At 38.5% G+C, this 22,005-nt stretch overlaps 1 protein-coding gene across 1 annotated transcript in view; it reads left to right on the top strand.

Annotated features, from left to right (window-relative positions):
• The window catches only part of Meikin (meiotic kinetochore factor), a 48,656-nt gene extending 27,943 nt beyond the window's left edge, over positions 1-20,713 (top strand). Inside the window, exons 10-14 of the mRNA XM_052197696.1 lie at positions 490-645; positions 3,590-3,670; positions 5,823-5,942; positions 14,196-14,316; positions 20,682-20,713. Coding sequence (XP_052053656.1) covers positions 490-645; positions 3,590-3,670; positions 5,823-5,942; positions 14,196-14,316; positions 20,682-20,713 — 510 coding nt within the window. The remainder of the gene's footprint in view (positions 1-489; positions 646-3,589; positions 3,671-5,822; positions 5,943-14,195; positions 14,317-20,681) is intronic.
• The last annotated feature ends 1,292 nt before the right edge of the window (positions 20,714-22,005 follow it).

The following is a 22,005-nucleotide window of genomic DNA, read 5'->3' as shown; positions in this document are numbered from 1 at the left end:
ATGCATTATTTTTAAGCATATGTCCGGCTTTGGATTTTTTTATAGGGATATATATATATATATATATATATATATATATATACATATATATATATATATCCATGAACATATAATAGGGATATATAATATAATATATGAAATGATATGATATATGATATATGGTATATGGTATATGGTATATGTATATGATATAAGATGTATGATGTATGATGTATGATGTATGATATGTGATATATATGATATATAATATATGCTATATAATATATGATATAATATGATTATAATATATTATGTGTAATATATAATATATGATATACAATATACAATACACAATACACAATATATAATATATCCCTATATTCTTTTTTCCTAGAAAATCATTTGTCTTCAAGTTTAAATCTTATTTTTTACAGTTAGAAGAAGTAATAGGACACCTGAGAATGCTTTATAGCATTGTGAATTATAGTTCATATTGTGAATGTGTTTCAGCCTGAAAACAAACCTGAAGATAGAGGTCCACTTGTTCAAACAAAGTTGAGCTCTGGTCATCCAGACAGCAAGGCTTTGTGCTCCCCTGTTAGTTCAGCTCTTGAAAACAATGCAGTCAGGGATGCTCTGCTGCCTCAGCCCCTGGAACCTGTGCTGGTAAGTCCTGGTATTTTATTAACTCATCATTCTTAGAAAGGCTATAAAATGTACTGATTAGGAAGATCTAGAAATACAAATTTTCTTAACAACTACAGAGAAAATAGGATGCAACTAAATTCTATAGCTGCACTCAAGCTATATGCTAATACTTGCAAGCTAATGCTTTGTAAAGTGAACTGAGAGTTGATAGTATCATTGGGACCCCTGCAAAGCAGGTTCTGAGATATAATTAAGAGTCCCAGTGACTGGTTGCAGCAGGTGATACCTGAGAAAAGAAGTAAGGGAGGGATGGGACGGTGGCTGTCTGGATCGAATGGGGAGTTCTGAAGCAAAGACTGCATCATACAAGACTACATTATGCTGTTGCGCTCAGGACTCGGCTGGAATCTCAGGCAATGGCCTCAGCCTGACCATTGCCTCTAAAGATCTAAAGATGCTGCAGCTCAGTTACCACTAAACCTACCCCCTGCAGTGCACCAGCAGCAGCCTCTTTGTTCTGGGAAATCTGAACAGAGACCCCCCCAACGCTCACCACCACCACCACCACCCCACCCCCACTCCCACTCCACTACCACCCCCACCCTCCACCCCTTACCCCCCCACCCCCACCAGGCTGCCAGAATGATGCTAGAGCTAGCTCACTGAGTGTCTCCTCTCCAGAATCTGTAGGTTCTCTCTGCATATACTCTTTGTAATCCTTGCTCACCAATCCTAAAGGTAGTCCAGTCCTCATTGTATATAGCTGATAAGTTAGAGCTAATATATTCAGAACCAAGCAAATGTACCCATACATTTTTATAACAATTTTCTTAATAATCCATTCTAGATTAGTTTAAATAGATGATGTCAGAAGAAAACCAGAGTGAAAGAAAAGAAAAATGGAACAAAACTAACACAGACTTAACTTTGATTTTTGATTTTATATCAGAGTTCAAGTCTCAGACTCAAATTTAGCATCATATAACAATCACCAACATTCAAGAGGAGAGACTTATCAGAAAGGCACTGTGGGCTTATGGAATCCAAGATTTGGAAGGGCAGCTAGTAGCTGGCAATAAAGCTATCCACCTGTCGCTCTGCCCATACACTTCAGCTTGGCTTTTCTACCCGTTTCTTTCTTCTTTGGTGCCTGTGTTTTCTCTCTTTCAGTGTCGAGCTGTCTCTGGTTCCTGTCTCTGTCTCCCTGCTCCACACTATCCTTTTCCCCCCCACACACACCTGTGGCTCTGTCTCTTTACCTTTGTCTTTCCTTTCTCGTCTCCCTCCTATCAATCAGCTTCTCTTTTTTCCTCTTGGCCTCTTCAAGCTTCTCCCTCCTCTTGCATCTTTACCTCTCCGTTTCCCCTCTCGTTTCTCTCCTGCTCTCCACATCCACTTTGTTTATATATAGTCTTTCCATTAAAATGTACATTAAAATATAGGATAAAAAGTTTGAATAACAATAATATTGAATAAAATACACTTATAAACTTAACATTTAGTGCATATCAAACTGAAACATGGGTTATTATTGTAACTGTTTAGTAATGTTTCAAAAATTTTATTATATTTTCTTTATGTTTTAGTATGTGTCTTATGATGGCTTGTGCATGTCATGGAACTTAATTTTTAAGCTGTTTGGGAAAATTCTGATTTAAACAAATTCTTCACCTATATTTATATTAAGTATTTATTAATAACTATTTAACTTAAAAACTACATATGTTTATATAAGAAATAGCAAACTTTTCATAAAAGACCCCACCATGGAAAACACAAAGAACTGTAATAGATTAGGAACAATATTGATAAAAATTCAAAATATGCTGCTCCTACCAGTATCTTCAACAGATTTAACTTCCTTGGGCGTGTATGATCATCAAATTGATCATCAACTTGATAGGACCTAGAATCATCTACAAGATAGTCTATGGTCATGTCTGTGAGTGGTTGGTATAGATTTGGTTAATTGCGGTAAAAGATCCACCCTGAGTAGGAGTGACAACATTCCATGTGCTGGGGTCCTGGACCACAGAGAGAAAAGCTAAAAGGCTAAGCACAACCCCCTCCCCCCTGCTTCCTGGCCAGGGATGCAGTGTGGCCAGCTCCCACCAACACGCCTTCTCCACCTCGGTGAATTTGTACTCTTGAACAGTGAGCCACAGTGAACCCTTCCTCTTGCTTCTTGTCTATTTTGTTACAGCAGTGTGACAATTTACAGTATTTAATTTAAAAGTCTGGAACTATGTAAAAAAAAGTACATTAGTATTCCAGGAACTAAACAAATCCTGCAAATAATTTTAAGGCAGTTTAAAAAAGTAATCAAAGCACTGTTCCCTACTTACTATTCCAGCTTCTCTTCCTAAATGAATACCAGATGCAATCAATTCTTTTTTTCATTAATTTATTTATTCACTTTACATCCCGATCACTGCCTCCCCTCCTCCCAGTACTCCTCTCACACAGAACCTTCCCCATACTCTCTTCCCCTTCTCCTCTGGGAAGGGGACCTCCTTCCAGAGGTACCAACCCACTCTGGGACATCAAGTCACTGCAGTACTAGGCACATCCTCTCACAGAAGCCAGACAAGGCAGCCCAGCTAGGGGAACAGGATTCACAGGCAGGAAGGCAACAGAGTCAGGGGCATCCTCTGCTCTAGTTGTTGGGGGACCTGCACTGAAGACCAAGCTGCACATCTGCCACATACGTATGGGGGACGTCGGTCCCTCCCATGTATGTTCTTTGGTTGGTAGTTCAGTCATCATATACAATTCTATTCAGAGTTGTTTGACCTAGTTTAGCCCAGAAAATCCTTCAGTTTCCTATCAGGTGGTTTAAATTTTAATTCAAAGAAAAAGGATTGTATTATTATTATTACCTATGGCTTAGTGTACTAACTTTGAATTACTATTTTAAAAATATTTTATTCCTGATAATTTCCTATTATGCACATATTTATAGAAAAAAGGTTGTATTCTTCCTGATAATCAAAGCAAAGCCCTGCTAACAAGTACCCCATCTTCAGACATAGCTGAGTTTGTGGTAAGTATAGCTTTTGGCCCTTATGGGATCTATTTTCTGACATCTCTTCTTCCCGTTCATCTGTTGATGTTGTACCATGGCATTTGCCTGCAAGAGTAATGCCTGTGCTTTTCTGCTTCGTAAACACTTTCCTTGGTAATACTATCTATATGTGGTTTGTTTTAGAGCTTTGTTTTTAATAAAGATTTTATTTTTAATTACATGTACGTGTCTGTGTGTGGGTGTGTGCACCTGAATGTGAGTGCCCACAGAAGCCAAGAGAGGGCATCAGATCCCCTGCAGATGGAGTTACAGGTGGTTGTGAAATTAGTGATGAGGTTGCTGGAACTAAACTCAGGTCCTTTGCAAGAGCAGTACACATTCTTAACGGCTGAACCATCTCTCTAGCCCCAAACTTGCCAGGTCACAAATTTTTCTCCCCTTCCCCCTTCCCTTTCTTTCCCCACCTGCCTTGACTGGCCTTGAACTCTCTGTGTAAACCAGGTTACCCTTGAATGCATGGAGATCAGTCCAACCCTGTCTTTGGAAGGTTGGATTAAAGTCATATAACTGCCATGACCAGCCAGCCTTTCTATATATGTAACATAAAATTTAGAATTTTAACCATGTTTATCTGTTCATTGAACATTTCTGTATAGCTATCATCTCTGTCTAGCTCTAGAATTCTTTTTATCTTGTAAAACTGAGATTTCATACCTATTAACTAGTAACTTCCTGTAGACCCATCCCCCAGGCCCTGACAGTCACCTCTCTGCTTTCTGTGTGTGAAGTGAACTATCTTGAGTGCCTCATATAGTTAAAACTGCACATTTCTTACTCCTCTGGTTTTTGAGACAGGGTCTGACTTATCTTCGGTCAGTTGACCTTTGTGCCTCCACCTCCCCTAGTAGCTGGAATTATGGGTGTATTCCACCATGCCCAGCAGTATTCCTCCTTTTATGACTAATGTAATTCACAAATATTATACCTTCAAGTTTATGCACCTGACAGCATGTGTCAGAAATTACTTCCAAGGACTGAAGACATGGTTCAGTAGCTAAGATCACTGACTGTTCTTTCATAGGACTGGAGTTTGATTCCCAGCATAACCCTCTGTAACTCCAGGTCCAGGGAATCCAACACCCTCTTCTGCCCTAAACAGGTACTACATACACATGCTGTACAACCACAGCACCCATACACATAAAATGAACTAGTTTTAAAAACCAGATAATGGGAGGTGGCTCAGTGAGTAAGGGCACTTCATATAACCTGAGTTCTATCCACAGGACACACACTGTGAAAGGTAAAAATCAACTCCTTAAAGACGGTCTTTGATTTTCACCTAAGTACAGAGGTATGTGCACACCAACACATATATACACAGCATACCACACACAAACACCACACCATACACACAACACCATACACACACACCATACCACACACCACAAAACACAACACACCATACACATAATATACCACATACCATACACACACATACCATATCACATATACACACACTCCCCACACACCCCAACACACATCTCAATACATACCCCATACCCCACGCACCAAACACACCACAAACACACATCACACCACAGCGCGCGCGCGCACACACACACACACACATGAAATTACAGTTTAGAGATGAAAGCGTTTGTTATAACATCATATTTTGTTTATGTGTCTGTCAGTCAGTGGACATTTTGGTTATTTGTGCTTTGGTTGTTATAAACACTGGAGGTAAAATTATGAATGTGTATAAGTTCCTTATTTTCAGTCTCTCTGAGAATATACCCAGGAGTAGAGTTTCTAGGTCATATGGTAGGGGCACTTTTAGGTTTTCTAGAAAGTCTTTTCCACAGGACTTGCAACATTTTACATCTTAACTGGCAATGTGCCTGGACATCATTGCCAGTATTTGTGATTTTGTATTCTGTTTGGCTTTAGTGAGAAAATTATTTGTATATTGATTTATCCACAGTTAAACATGATTTGAAGAATTACTTCTAATTATTTCTAAATGTAATTAATTATGTTTATTCAAATGAAATTATTTGTGCATCAGATATACAAGAAAATGCTTCAATAAGATAGTACTTTTGATATTAATTACCTAAAGCTAATTGTTTTTAAAAACTTTAAAAGGAGTTATATTATTGTATAGATTGATTTGTCTCCAGTGCAAAATGTATCTTTTGAAGAACTATTTCCAAATGTCAGCAATTATGTTAACTCAAGTGAAATTGTTCCTGTGTCAAGTTGGCAAGAAAGTTCTTCAAATGAGGTAATATTTTCAATTTTTTTTTTTTTTGGCTTTTTCAAGACAGGGTTTCTTTGTGTAGCCCTGGCTGTCCTGGAACTCACTCTGTAGACCAGGCTGGCCGCAAACTCAGAAATCTGCCTGCCTCTGCCTCCCAAGTGCTGGGATTAAAGGTGTGCGACACCACTGCCCGGCTCTCAATTTTTTTCAATTGCTAAAAAAAAAGTACTTATTATGCTGTACATTGAGACTATCATCCTTTATGTGTGCCCAGACAAATCTGTGACCTGCACATCCCTTCTTTTTTTTTTTTCTATATTCTTTGTTTACATTCCAAATGATTTCCCCTTTCCCGGTTTGCTCCTCCCCATAAGTCCCTTAAGCCCTTTCCCTCAGCCAATCCCCAATCACTCCTACTTCTCTATTCTGATAATCCCCTACATTGCTGCATCAAGCCTTTCCAGGACTAGGAGCTTCTCCTTCCTCCTTCTTGTGAGTCATTTGATATGTGAATTGTGTCTTTGGTATTCAGAGCTTCTGGGCTAATATCCACTTATCAGTGACTGCATTCCATGTGTGTTCTTTTGTGATTGGGTTACCTCAGTTAGGATGATATTTTCCAGTTCCAACCATTTGCCTAAGAATTTTATGAATTCATTGTTTTAAATTGCTGAGTATTATTCCATTGTGTAAATATACCACATTTTCTGTATCCATTCCTTCATTGAGGGACATCTGGGTTCTTTCTAGCTTCTGGATATTATAAATAAGGTTGCCATGAGTATAGTGGAGCATGTGTCCTTATTGCATGCCCGGGAATCCTCTGGGTATATGCCCAGGAGTGGTATAGCAGGGTCCTCTGGAAGTTTTCTGAGGAACTGCCAGACTGATTTCCAGAGTGGTTGTACCAGCTTGCAATCCCACCAGCAGTGGAGGAGTGTTCCTCTTTCTCCACATCCTTACCAACACCTGCTGTCTCCTGAGTTTTTAATCTTAGCCATTCTGATTGGTGTGAGGTGAAATTTCAGGGTTGTTTTGATTTGCATTTCCCTAATGACTAATGATGTTGAACATTTCTTAAGGTGCTTCACAGCCATTCGAAATTCTTTAGGTGAAAATTCTTTGTTTAGCTCTGTACCCCATTTTTAATAGGGTTATTTAGTTCTCTGGAGTCTAACTTCTTGAGTTCTTTGTATATATTGGATACTAGCCCTCTGTCGGATTTAGGGTTGGTAAAGATCTTTTCCCAATTTGTTGGTTGCCGTTTTGTCCTTTTGACAGTGTCGTTTGCCTTACAGAAACTTTGTAATTTTATGAGGTCCCATTTGTCAATTCTTGGTCTTAGAGCATAAGCTATTGGTGTTCTGTTCAGGAACTTTTCCCCTGTGCCCATGTCCTCAAGGGTCTTCCTCAGTTTCTTTTCTATTAGTTTCAGTGTGTCTGGTTTTAGTGGAGGTCCTTGATCCACTTGGAGTTGAGCTTAGTACAAGGAGATAAGAGTGGATCAATTTGCAATCTTCTGCATGTTGACCTCCAGTTGAACCAGCACCATTTTTTGAAAAGGCTATCTTTTTTCCACTAGATGTTTTCAGCTCCTTTGTCGAAGATCAAGTGACCATAGGTGTCCATAGGTGTATGGGTTCATTTCTGAGTCGTCAATCGTATTCCATTGATCTACCTGCCTGTCACTGTACCAACACTGTGCAGTTTTTAACACTTGCTCTATAGTACTACTTGAGGTCCAGGATACACATTCCCCCAGAAGATCTTTTACTGTTGAGAATAGTTTTTAGCTATCCTGGGTTTTTTTGTTACTCTAGATGAATTTGAGAATTGCTCTTTCTAACTCTATGAAGGACTGAGTTGGGATTTTTATGGGGATTGCATTGAATCTGTAGATTGCTTTTGGCAAGATGGCCATTTTTACTATATTAATCCTGCCAATCCATAAGCATGAAAGATTTTTCCATTTTCTGAGGTCTTCTTCAGTTTCCTTCTTCAGAGACCTGAAGTTCTTGTCATACAGATCTTTCACTTGTTTGGTTAGAGTCACACCTATATTGTTTGTGGCTATTGTGAAGGGTGTCATTTCTCTAATTTCTTTCTCAGCCTGCTTATCCTTTGAGTATAGGAAGGCTACTGATTTGCTTGAGTTTTATAACCAGCCACTTTGCTGAAATTGTTTATCAGCTGTAGGAGTTCTCTGGTGGAGTTTTTTTGGGTCACTTAAGTATACTATCATATCATCTGCAAATAGTGATAGCTTGACTTCTTCCTTTCCAATTTGTATCCCTTTGATCTCCTTATGTTGTCTAATTGTGCTGGCTAGGACTTCAAGGTACTATATTATAAAGATATGGAGAGAAGGGGCAGCCTTGTCTAGTCCCTGATTTTAGTGGGATTGCTTCAAGTTTCTCTCCATTTAGTTTGATGCTGGCTACCGGTTTGCTGTATATTGCTTTTACTATGTTAAGGTATGGGCCTTGAATTCCTGTTCTTTCCAAGACATTTAGCATGAAAGGATGCTGAATTTTGTCAAAAGCTTTTTCAGCATCTAATGAAAAGACCATGTGGTTTCTTTCCTTGAGTTTGTTTATATCGTGGATTGCATTGATGGATTTCCATATATTGAACCATCCCTGCATCCCTGGGATGAAGCCTACTTGGCCATGGTGAATGGTCGTTTTGATGTGTTCTTGGATTCGGTCGGCAAGAATTTTACTGAGTATTTTTGCATCGATATTCATAAGGGAAATTGGCCTGAAGTTCTCTTTCCTTGTTGGATCTTTGTGTGGTTTTGGTATCAGTGTAATTGTGGCTTCGTAGAAACGAGTTGGGTAGTGTTTCTTCTGTTTCTATTTTGTGGAATAGTTTGAAGAGTATTGGTGTTAGGTCTTCTTTGAAGGTCTGATAAAATTCTGCACTAAAACCATCTGGTCCTGTTCTTTTTTTGGTTGAAAGACTTTCTATGACTCTTTCTATTTCTTTAGGGGTTATGGGACTGTTTAGATGGTCTATTTGATTCTGATTTAATTTTGGTATTTGGTATCTGTCTAGGAAATTGCCCATTTCCTCCAGATTTTCCAGTTGTGTTGAGTATAGGCTTTTGTAGTAGTAGCTTATGATTTTTTTTTAATTTCCTCAGTTTCTCTTGTTATATCTCCCTTTTCATTTCTAATTTTGTTAATTTGGACCTGCCTCTGTGCCCTTTGGTTAGTCTGGCTAAGGGTTTATCTATCTTGTTGATTTTCTCAAAGAACCAGCTCCTGGTTTTGTTGATTCTTTGTATGGTTCTTTTTGTTTCTACTTGATTGATTTCAGCCCTGAGTTTGATGATTTTTTGTCTTCTACTCCTCTTGGGTGAATTAGCTTCTTTTTGTTCCAGGGCTTTAAGGTGTGTCGTTAAGCTGCTAGTGCTCCCTCCAGTTTCTTTTTGGAGGCACTCAGGGCTATGAGTTTTTCTCTTAGCACTGCTTTTATTGTGTCCCATAAATTTGAGTATGTTGTGCCTTCATTTTCATTAAATTCTAGAAAGTCTTTGATTTCTTTATTTCTTCCTTTACCAAAATATCACTGAGTAGAGTATTGTTCAGCTTCCATGTGTATGTGGGCTTTCTGTTATTTTTGTTGCTATTGAAGACCACTCTTACTCCATAGTGATCTGATAGGAGCTGTCCTACTTAGGGTTTCTATTCCTGCACAAACATCATGACCAAGAAGCAAGTTGGGGAGGAAAGGGTTTATTCAGCTTACAGTTCTGCATTATTGTTCATCACAAAAGGAAGTCAGGACTGGAACTCAAGCAGGTCAGGAAGCAGGAGCTGATGGAGAAGCCATGGAGGGATGTTCCTTACTGGCTTGCTTCCCCTGGCTTGCTCAGCCTGCTCTCTTATAGAACCCAAGAATACCAGCCCAGAGATGGTACCACCCACAAGGGGCCCTCCCGCCTTGATCACTAATTGAGAAAATACCCCACAGATGGATTGCATGGGGGCACTTCCCCGACTGAAACTCCTTTCTCTGTGATAACTCCAACCTGTATCAAGTTGACACACAAAACCAGCCAGTACAAGAGGCATAGGATTAGTTAGATCTTCTTATATTTGTTGAGGTCTGTCTTGTGACCAATTATATGGTTGATCTTGGAGAAGGTACCATGAGGTGCTGAGAAAAAGGTATATTCTTTTGCTTTAGGATGAAATGTTCTATATATATCTGTTAAATCCAGTTGGTCCAAAGCTTCAATTAGTTTCACTGTGTCCCTGTTTAGTTTCTGTTTTCCTTATTGGTCCACTGAGGAGAGTGGAGTGTTGAAGTCACCCACAATTATTGTGTTAGGTACAGTGTGTGCTTTGAGCTTTAGTAAAGTTTCTTTTATGAATAAGGGTGCCCTTACATTTGGAGCATAGATGTTCAGAATTGAGAGCTCTTCGTGGTGGATTTTTCTTTTGACCAGTAAGAAGTGTCCTTCCATGTCTCTTTTGATGACTTTAGGTTGAAAGTCAATTTTATCTGATATTAAAATGGCTACTCCGGCTTGTTTCCTGAGATCATTTGCTTGTAAAATTGTCTTCCAGCCTTTTACTCTGAGGTAGTGTTTGTCTTTGACACTGAGGTGCGTTTACTGTATGCAGCAAAATGTAGGGTCCTGTTTACATATCCAGTCTGTTAGTCTATGTCTTTTGCTTGGGGAATTGAGTCCATTGATGTTAAGAGATATTAATAATAGTCATTGTTACTTCCTGTCATTTTTGATGTTATATTTATATATGAATGGTTATCTTCTTTTGGGTTTGATGGAAAAAGGTTACTATCTTGCTTTTTCCAGGGTGCTGTTTCTCTCCTTGTATTGGTGTTTTCCACCGATTATCCTTTGTAGGGCTGGGTTTGTGGAAAGATATTGTGTAAATTTGATTTTATCATGGAATATCTTGGTTTCTCCATCTCTGGTGATTGAGAGTTTTGCTGGGTATAGTAGTCTGGGCTGGCACTTGTGTTCTCTTAGAGTCTGCATGAGCTCCGCTCAGGATCTTCTAGCTTTCATGGTCTCTGGTGAGAAGTCTGGTGTAATTATGATAGGTCTTCCTTTATATGTTACTTGGTCTTTTTCTCTTACTGCTTTTAATATTCTTTCTTTGTTTAATACATTTGGGGTTTTGATTATTATGTGATGGGAAGTATTTCTGTTCTGGTCCAGTCTGTTTGGAGTTCTGTAGGCTTCTTGTATATTCATGGGCATCTCTCTCTTTAGGTTAGGGAAGTTTTCTTCCATAATTTTGTTGAAGATATTTGCTGGTCCTTTAAGTTGTAAATCTTCACTCTCATCTATAACTATAATCCTTAGGTTTGGTCTTCTCATTGTGTCCTGGATTTCCTGGATGTTTTGGATTACAAGATTTTTGCATTTTGCATTTTCTTTGACTGTTGAGTCAATGGTTTCTATGGTATCTTTGGCAACTGAGATTCTTTCTTCTATCTCTTGTATTCTGTTGTTGATATTTGCATCTATGGGCCCTGATTTCTTCCCAAGGTTTTCTATCTCCAAAGTTGTCTCACTTTGTGATTTCTTAGTTGTTTCTACTTCTGTTTTTAGATCCTGGATGGTTTTGCTCAGTTCCTTCACTTGATTGTCTGTATTTTCCTGTAATTCTTTAAGAGATTTTTATGTTTCCTCTTTCATGACTTTTGCCTGTTGACCCAAGTTCTCCTGTATTTCTTCAAGTTACATTTGCATTTCCTCATTATTGGCTTCTTTCTCTTGACCCATATTATCCTGAATTTCTTTAAGTGATTTTTGTGTTTCCCTTGTAATGGCTTCTACATTTTGATCCATTTTCTCCTGTATTTCTTTAAGAGATTTATTTAGGTCCTTCTTGTGTTCCTCTAACAGCATTATGACCAGTGATTTTAATCTAAATCTTGTTTTTCTGGTGTGTTGGGGTATCCAGGACTTGCTGTTGTTAGAGAATTGGGTTCAGATGCTGCCATATTGCCTTGATTTCTGTTAGTAATGTTCCTATATTTGCCTTTTGCCATCTGGTTGTCTCTGGCAGTAGTTGGTCCTGTTGTCACTGGCTGGTGCTTGAACCTCCTGTGAGCCTGTAAGGCTATTTCTGCACCACTGGATGACTGGGTTTCCCCTGGCACAGATTGCTGATGTGCTTCCCTACTCTTGGGTGCTGTTGGAGCCCTGGTGTGCCTTGCCCCAAGCAATGTTATACTTGGTTTGTCTCTGCTTGGACACCTCAGGAAACCCCTCCAAGTGCCAATCAATCTGCAGGGCAAACGTCCCCTGACAGAGCTGGCACACAGACACCCACAGAGCTGCCCAGGTTCTGGGCACAGGCAGTAGCCTGACAGGCTGCCTCCCAAGCAATGTTAGACTCGGGATGTTCTCAGCGTACCTGGTGCTGCCTGTCCTGCACATCCTTTCTCCACTTTCATGAACTGCCTTTTTATTCTGCACATAGAATCATTTGAAGCACAACATTTGAAATTTTCATGTTTAAGTTGTCTAATTTTTCTTTTGTAATCTATATCTTTGGTGTTATACAAAATTGATGATCAATTGAGTACCAGGAAGCTGCTGCCTATGTTCTCTTTAAAGAGCTGTAGATCTCACTGTTAAGTGTAAAATCTACTTTGACTTACTTGTTTTGTGAGCATCTAACTTTACTTTTACAAGGAGGTACTCAGTTTTAACAGTGCCATTATCTAATTTAATTATCTGAGAATTGTATTATATACAAAGTTAAGTATAATAATTCTAGATTATCAATGTTTTGTTCTCTTTTGTGTTTTGCAACTAGAACTTAGGTAGTTCAGGAAACTATGTTGTGAAATTTCTTGCCATGTCTCATTTTTTTCATTGTGCTGTGCCAGAATGTTATGAATTCTATTTGTGTGCATGTATGTGCATATATGGAGTTACAAATATGTGTGCAGATGCCATAGCCCACATTTGGATGCCAGAGAACAGCCTCGGGTATTGGGCCTTGCCTCCACCTTGTTTGAGAATCCCCTAAAATGATTTGTTCTTAGAGACAAGAGAATCCCAAAAGCTCGTGGATTAGCCACCCTCTAATACATAGCATTAAACAAGAAACAACCCTCTCTCTTTCTTCCTCTCCACCCTGTTACTCTCCACTGAACATATATACTCCACATGAACACACATATATACTCTCTCTGTATGCTAATGACTTATTATGCAGTCATAGTAAATATTATAGATGAGGAAAGATAATTGAACAATCTCGATTGTAAGTAGTGCTTGGCAGCTGTGAAATCATGGCTGACTTTCCAGGCTAACAACATTACATATGTGGACAGCTAAGAGCTCTGAAGGACAAGGCTCCTTGGGCTGGGCATCTCAGCATCTACTGATGTGTGTTCAGTTCAGTTCATTCATTGCAACACACAACTTCTACCCTGAATGGTCAGAAATCTTCCAAGAAGGAAATGATCTGATAGGCCCTCGGGATAATTCTCTGTCCTGCTTTTGAGATGGGAAGAGGCTGTTGAAAGGCATAAGAGAGCAGATGTGGCTATAAAATAGCATCTGTACAAAAGAGGGTGTGTATGGTTTAAATAAGAAGTAAATCAACACCTTTGTTCCCCTCATTTAGACAGTAAATCAGGACATTATAAATACTCCCTCCAACGTGTTTCAAATCATGATTCACTTTAGCCTCCCAATAAGTACCTGCTCTCTTGGTGCTTGATCCATTCTATGGTGATTTGAACGGACCTGGCCCCCAAAGGCTCATGTGTTTAAATACAGGTCCTTCCTGTTTGGGAAGGATTAGGAAGAGTGATGTTTTGGTAGAGATGTGTAACTGCAGACAGACTTTATGGTTTCAAAAGCCAGGTGCTATGCTCATTGCTCTTTCTACATCCTGCTTGTGGTTTGAGATGTGTGCCTTCAGCTTTTCCTGCTGCCGTGCCTTCACTCCACCATATGTACTCACCTTCTGGAACCATAAGCCAAACTAAAGTCTTTCTTTTATAAGTTGTTTTGTTCATTGTGTTTTATCACAATAGGAAAGTAACTAAGATAATTCATCATCTCTTTTCATTTTTCAGTACTAACACCATTACTAAACCATTCCTTGGACATGGTGCATATCCTTGTTTATTTGGGTGCTACTTGTTGTTTTCTGATATGATTCTGTCATTCTAACTGAGAATACTGAAATTATTTGTACTTTAAATTAGACAGCATTAAACATAGGACTTGAAGGAATTATGCAATAACTACTTTCCTTTCTTTTTCAGTTTTCTCCAAACACATCAGAGATCTGTTGTATTATTAGGGCATCACCAGGAACGAGACAGATGAGAAGGAAAGACATTGCTGTGAAAAACAGATGTTCTCTTCCTAAAGATGTTCCTCTAGGTATGAGCTTAGCGTAGTGTTCTCCTCATATAAAGTGTGTTTTTATAATAAATCATTTATGTACACAGGAAATTCATTTATAACCTGTATTTTCAATTTTTATATAAAACAGAAAAGATAAAATTACAAAAACCTGGACAGATTTTATAACCTGAGTAGAATGACTTTTTGAAGATGCATACTTCATCTTTTGAAAATTTTGTTTATGATATTGACTTAAATATATTTATCTAGAATGCTTCTTCAATAATTTGAAATTTTCTACTGTTTAAATTTGATTTTAGTTGTATTCTTTTAAAAGACAGCAGGTTTTTCAGTTGGTTGGTTAGTTTTTGTTTTCTCTTTTCTTTCTTTTTTTGTTGGTTATTTTATTTATTTATATTTCAGCATTTGAAATCTGTGTGAGGCACTGTGCTAAGAATCTTAGCATCTCAATTCCTCACCATGATTATAGTAAAGAATTAGTACTATTATTCTACTTTTATACATTAAAAGAATAGGACACTTTAAATGGTAGACATTACCAAGTGATTGTGTAGAATTCAGCTATTCAAGGAGTCTAACATCAAACTAAACATTTTTTTCCTAATTCCTTAGTAGAGCTAGGAACCTCTCATGAGTGAGTGCCTAGTGAAACAACTGAAATTTAATGTATTTCTTATATGTCTACTGTTCAATCTTGACTTTTGTCCTCATTTCTTCCACAGTGTTGGCTCTGAGCATGCTTCAAAGTCATGGAGAATTTTCTTTTTAAATAACTACCTGATTTCTTAAGTCAAAACTACTCATTTTATACCTAATCATTATATTACTGAAGGTTGCCCAGAGTATCAAATCAAGTATTAATAGATATTTGTTTCTCTATATATACCCACAAACTTCTGGAAGAGCTTCTTTATATAGGGTGTGGAGGAGAGATAAAGAATTTTTCCTGTTGTCTCTTGTACTCAAATATGTAAATACGTATGTGATAGATAGATAGATAGATAGATAGATAGACAGGCAGACAGACAGACAGAAAGATAGATATAGAGAGGGGTGTTTTATGAGAAGAGACTTAATAAAGGAATTGGTCAAATGATTATGAAAGCTTCAAAGTTCAATGGCTTGCCATCCAAGTACTGGAGAACTGGAGATGCCAGTAGCATAGCTAAGTCAAAACTCAAAGGCTTGAGAACAAGGGGTGCCAGTGATATAAACTCTTAGCCAAGAACAATGAGTAGTAACCATGCATTGTAGTTAGGATTTCCATTGCTATGAAATGATACCATGACCAAGGCAACTCTTATAATAGCAATCGTTTAATTGGGCCTAGCTTGCAGTTTCAGAGGTTTAGTTCATCATTATCATAGTAGGAAGCATGGGAGCAGGCAGGTAGACATGGTGCTGGAAAAGGAGCTAAGTGAGAGTTCTGCATCTTGAGTCAAAGACAACCAGGAGAGAACTGCATTCCAAGCAGCTAGGAGGAAGGTCTTAAAACCTACTCACACAGTGGCATACTTCCTCCACTAGGCCACACCTACTCCAAAAGGCCACACATCCTAATAATCCCACTCCCTGGGCCAAGCATATTAAAACTACCACAGCATGAGTGCTCAAAGCTACTGTGTCCTGATAGTTTTTCTACTGAACAAATGAGTCCATTGCTTTTTAATTCAACCTCATTCAAGTTCTCAGGACATAGGTAAAATATAGCCTTTATACAATGCCTCTTTTCAAATGTCTTTTCTTCTATTTTTCCAATCACATTTCTTCCAAGTCTCAACCATCCATCCAAACCTTGGTTAGCACCTATGAATTGGTATGTGTCCAACAACTGATCTTTCCTCCTTCCAGCAAAGCAACAACCAGGTACACTACTCAAAGTCCTGCCCCAGGGCAAGCAGATTTCACAGGGATTTTTTTCTGAGACATATCAGAGGGACTGATTAGTATGTACCAGAACTGATCTTTTTTCCTGGCCAGCCACCGACAGAACACTCCCCATGACCTCTTAAATGTAGCCTGGATGAGAGAAGATAAAAAAGTTAAAGTAGGGGCTGTGGCGCTTGGATCTGTTCTTTATGTGACCTACTTATGCCTTCAGTGCATGTTTGAGTGCAATCCTATATGTATCAGTTTCATTTGGCAGTGAAGACCTGACCTTCACTTTGTGGCTTGCTAAGTCATATAAAATACAGTAGTGCTCAGTAACATAGAGGTCCAGTGGTATGGCCCATTCACAGGCTAAATGCTGTTCTTCAGTGTTTAAGTATTTATCCACCAATGATAGTTGAACTTCATTTTTTAATCCTAGAGGCCATGCTGTTTAGCTCTAGATCCTGCCAAAAGATCCAGGCAGCATCTCTATTTGTCAGGGACACTGAGTCTACTGGACCATGTAGTACAAGTATTAGAGCATTTTGCTCCATAGCTTGTATCTATTATGAAGCCTTCTCTTATTCTGGGCCTCTTGTTAAATTGTGTAATTTTTTAGGTCATTTGGTTAATGGGCTAAAATAGCATACACACACAAATAAAACCCATAATGGCCCATGAGAAGTAAGAATCTGCCTTTCTGGTTACAACAACTATGCCATGCTTCAGGGGTTATCTCACAGCACAAGACCCCTAAGAGCCCTGAGACAGAAAATTCTTAGCAACCCAATAGTTAGTTCTACTTCTAGAAATATGCCCAGCAATGATGGCTATGTATGTTTATCAGAAGATATAGACTAGAAGTCATTCTAGCTGGGAAATTCCAGAGAATGGTCCTGACCAAAATCCATCTCTTGGTAGGTACTTAATATTTAATAAAGCTTGATTTGAATTTGCACTCCCACAAAAGATACAGACTAGAGCCAGGTGTAGGGGTGTACATATTTAACTTCAGCACTCAGGAGTCAGAGACAGGTGAGTTTGAGACAACATAGATCTATGTACTATGTAGCTAATTTCTAGCCAGCTAGGGCAAATGACTTGTCTAAAAAAAGATATATACTAGAATATTTATTGGTCATAATAATTTGAAACCATAATCTAGCTAGATGCTCATCGATTAAAAATAGTTAAGTCAACTGTAGTATATTCATTCAAATGCTACACAGTAATAATCAAGCAACATATAATTAAATGAAACTGTTTTGTTGGATCATGTTAATGAACTTCACTTAAGATATTAAATATTCTTAAGGAGCACATTTACTATTATTTACTTATATGTGTGTAGCAAAAAAATAGGTAAACTGAACTCTGAAGGAACTGAGAGCAGACACCTTCATTAGAATGATGGTTTTAACTAAAGTTACTACAGATAATTTTATGATGCTGGTTACGTTAGTGTGTTATACTTATGAAAAATCCTCAAGCTAAATATATGTGGAGTTTTTTGTTTATATGTATGGCAAAAACTTTACTAATAAAAATAGGAAAACTATTGATCCTTTTTAGGTCTATCATACTAGTTTATGACATCAGATATTGTCAAAATTTGGGGGTGTTAAGTAACAAATCTAAATTAAAGTGTGCGTGGAGATTTAGATGTTCACAGTTGGCAGTTTAATTTAGAGGCCCTTGATGAATGTTGAGCTGCTGCTGCCATCTCCTGGATTGTTTCTAAGAGCAGCCTCCTCCCCCAAGTGGTTGCCCTCAACATCTTGCTCCTTGTGTCTGCCTTTCGTTTAGTAAAAATAGCAAAGCTAACTTGTGATCATGTTATTTAAAATATTCAGCAGCCTATTCTTAGCATTGGCATTTAATGTTTTCTCCAGTTTGGCAGTAACCTAATCAGGGCTAGAGTGTAAAGTTCATTTTGATGATCTAGGACCCTGTATGTATGACTGAGAAGGGACTATGTTGATTAGCACTATGTTGACTAAAGAAAACACTTGATTCTAGGAAACACCAACTACAAAAATGATGTGGAGGGAGGTAAGTCAGAGGGGTCCATAGACTCTGAAATGGTGTCTACTAGGTAGACAAGGCCCTAGAAAATGTCTAGAACACACTTCCCAGTGCCTTCTGACCACCAGGACAGCTGCAAACCTGGTAAGTTATAGGTGCCAGAGGTAAGGCAGAGGAATCCGACACATGTTAAACTTTCCAGCTGATTATAATAAACACTAAAATGTGAGAGCCATGTTCTTTTCTATTTTATCCTTCTACAGTTAACAAATTGTTTTCACCAGATTGATAAGTTGTTTTGTTTTCATTTACTCAAATAATTACCAGCCAAATCAGAACTACCAGCCCTACATAAACCTAAAAGAGGATACCTTTTTGTTGGTAGTGGTTGTTTTGTTGTTGTTGTTGTTGTTGTTTTAGGTTTTTTGTGTTTTGTTTTTGTTTTTTTGGTTTTTGGTTTTTGGTTTTGAGACAAGGTGTCTTTATGTAACAGAGCCCTGTCCTGGAACTCACTCTGTAGACCAGGCTGACCTTGAACTCACAGAGATCCTCCTGCCTCTGCCTCCCATGCACTGGGATTAAAAGCATGTGCCACCATGCCCAGCCAAGAGGATACTTTTAGCATTTAATCATATAATAGACATATTTACCTACTGTAGTTACAGAGGCCAAGTATGGCCAGTCAGTGCTCTAGAGGAAAAGAAATCAGCATGTTTTGACATAAAGAATTCTCAAGCCTGTTGTTTGGTTGACATGCATCCATTCATATAAAGATGGAGTTCTGTAGTTGGCTGACTCATTTGTGAAATACTCTTGGAGTGTGAATGTCATGTTCTAGATGGTTACTTTCTGGACTTGATATAGTTGCCTTCTTCTGTCAGCTAATAACCTGATAGACTATATCAGATAGCTAAAATAGCTCTGATGGAGGCATATGTGCCTTAATAGATATAGATAGATAGATAGATAGATAGATAGATAGATAGATAGATAGATAGGATCCTATTAGGGTACACAAGGAAGGTGGGTTTCCTTTAATAGATGATCTAAGGCCCATGGAGGATCTTGAGTATAGGTCTTCTAAAATGAAGTATCAGTATAAATGTAAGCATAGGTGTCTAGTGTTCTTCCAAAGAGTTGAAATTAGTTATGCTGGATGCCCTTGCAGACTTTACTTTTGATAAACTAAGAGTTGACTTGGGAGTTGTATTAGGAGGTAGATGGTGGAGCATCTCTGAGGTCATGCTTACTTTCTATTTTATTCTGATGAAAGTTACTTTTTAGTTGATTATTTTGTCAAGAAGAGTTTAGATTTGGAAGAAGTGAGCAGAAGGTAAAAAGGCTGGGTGTGACTTTTGTCAAGTCCATATGAACAGAGTTGGGAAGATAGAGACCTGTGCTAGTCTATCTCCAATGATACTCAGACCACCAGAGTATTTATAAATACTAATTCTCAAGTTATTGCCTCAGAAGTCTGACTCAGGAATTCTAAGAACCAGTCTAAAAAATTGATAGCACTTAGTAACTAGCCAAGTGCTTATATGGGGTAATGATTGCAAGGTGATGCACAGATCTCTAGTAATTTCAAATTCTAGACGTGAGGTGTGATAGTTTATAACTGAGAAAGTAAAGGTCAAATCCCTGTGATGTGAAGGTGAGACTGGGAAATTACCCAGAGGCTGATGGGGGTGCCGAGTGACAACATCTAAGTTAGTACATCTAACACCCGGATGGCTTTCCCAACTTAAATAATTTGTGAAGCCCTTGAGGATCATGTTCAGATAGAGGTTTTGCTACAGCCCCTTCAGAATGGTACCAGAGTTGACCCTCAATTCTAATAGTAAGACTACAGTTAGGTGTTGCTGCTGTTATTGGTCTCTGGATGGGGCTCCACTTTGAGTAGCAAAGATAATGGATCTCTGGTCACTTTCCTGACCACTTGATATCTGGTAAGATCATCTGAATCTTACTCAAAGATTCCAATGGTCATGGAGCATGACTGTGATAGCAGAGTTTTCTGAGGTGCAAGAATGAAGATGTGACAGTGGGAACGCCCTTAGGCTTAGTGTCCATTCTGGTCTGCAGTAAGCTCTGAGGGGAAAGCTGCAACAACGTTGTATTGGAGAAGAAAGCAGATGGTTCTGCAGCAAAGATGAGGGGAATGAAAAGGAGTGGTAGGTGAGACTGTGAGGTGCTGCCTGGGCAGTGACGAGGGGAGCAAGGCAGAAAGCACAGGCACAGAGTTCTTCTGGGCCACAGGGAGGGGCTCCGAAATCCCCCCCCCAGGCTTCCATTATCAGCCTTTATCAGGCTTTCCTCTAGAATGTTACTAAGCAGGTCTCTTGATGTCTCCAGAAAGAACTTCCCATCCATGTTAGGAAGCTGGTGGGTATGGTGCAGGCAGAGAGAGCTGGTTGAGAGTTGGTTATTAGTAATGACTGGGTACTTGCTACTCTACAAAATAATATATTTTTTTTCTCTAGATATTATAATGAAGACAAATGGCAGAACATAACAGCTGTGGCTGAATTTTCACTGCTTTGAAGATGTGAACGTGAATATGAAGTCCATAGAAGCAGAATGTCTGCCTGAAATTATATAAAATTAAAAATTCTCTTATTGTTTGTGATAAACTGTGTGGAAATTCAAATGGCCTTGTTGTTTGCTTTAGTCAATTAAAAAAAGAAAAATTCTCTCATATTCTTCTTAAATGTATGCATTTGTACTTTAAAATATGAACCAGTTAGATGTTATTAGAAGACCATGCACCAAAATAGATAACTTCCTGCTCATTATGAGCTCTCATCAGGATACTGTCTGTCTGTCTGTCTGTCTGTCTGTCTGTTTCTCTTTCTTCTCTCTTTTGTTCCCAGGTCTGCCCTTTGTATGGATCAAAAGTAGTAAAGTCGTTGAAGTGCTAAAAATGAAAATGATTATATTACAAGCTATTTTTAACAGAACTTAATTGAAACCACATGAGTGAGAGACCTAATTTCAGGTCTGACTAAAAGAAACTCTACACTCAAAAATTGCTGAAGCAGAAATATAAGATGTGTATGCTCCATCATACACTAAATATTTAATATGTTACCTCATCTCCAGACTAGCTTCAGCACTCTCTGTAGGGCTGTGATTGTGCTTGTTTCAGTGGTCTCATGGTATAACTTGTGGCATCTGCACAGTGCCTGTCCTAAGAAAACAGAAGCCTGTTGTCAGTGAACAGAGTACAGTTGTATAACTTGGTGAGATTTTAACCCTGATGTTGTGACTAAGGCTACACATAAAAGCAAGACGTTTCAAAGCTGCTCCAGTAGCAAGGAAAAGCATAAAACTTTCTATTTAATCTGAGGTTAAGTGACCTATACACTCTTTCTTTTTAAAATAAAAGTCCTATGAAAAGATTCTTTTAAATGTTCCGAAAAGATCTAAGCCACTAAGAAAGCTCCAGTGTTTTGTTTGTTTGTTTTACTCAGACTTCATCTGGAGGTGAACCATGAAAACATAGAAGAGACTGTTAATGATGGAGGAGGTAGCAAATGCTTTCTAGATCAGTTCAACTAAGTCAGCAACTCTTAGAATGGTTTTAAAAGCAGAAGTAAAATAAGTTGTGGGGAACTGAGGACTGAGGCAAGGTCTGTTTCCTGTCTTCACAGAGTTTAATCCAAGGAAAAATGTCTTACTCAGTCCTTTCCAGTTGGACGGTAGGTCCTGTGAGAAAGTGTGGACTACATGTGGTGGGATTAGAAGGTATCCATCTTTGACTGGCTCATATTGCTAACAAGGAAAATATCTCTAGCTCTGGAGGCT

The sequence above is a fragment of the Apodemus sylvaticus genome, chromosome 10 (genome assembly GCF_947179515.1).
Source record: "Apodemus sylvaticus chromosome 10, mApoSyl1.1, whole genome shotgun sequence".
In the NCBI taxonomy this organism is placed as follows: Eukaryota; Metazoa; Chordata; class Mammalia; order Rodentia; family Muridae; genus Apodemus; species Apodemus sylvaticus.
The sequence above is the reverse complement of the archived record's forward strand: the minus strand, read 5'-3'. Positions and strand labels throughout refer to the sequence as shown.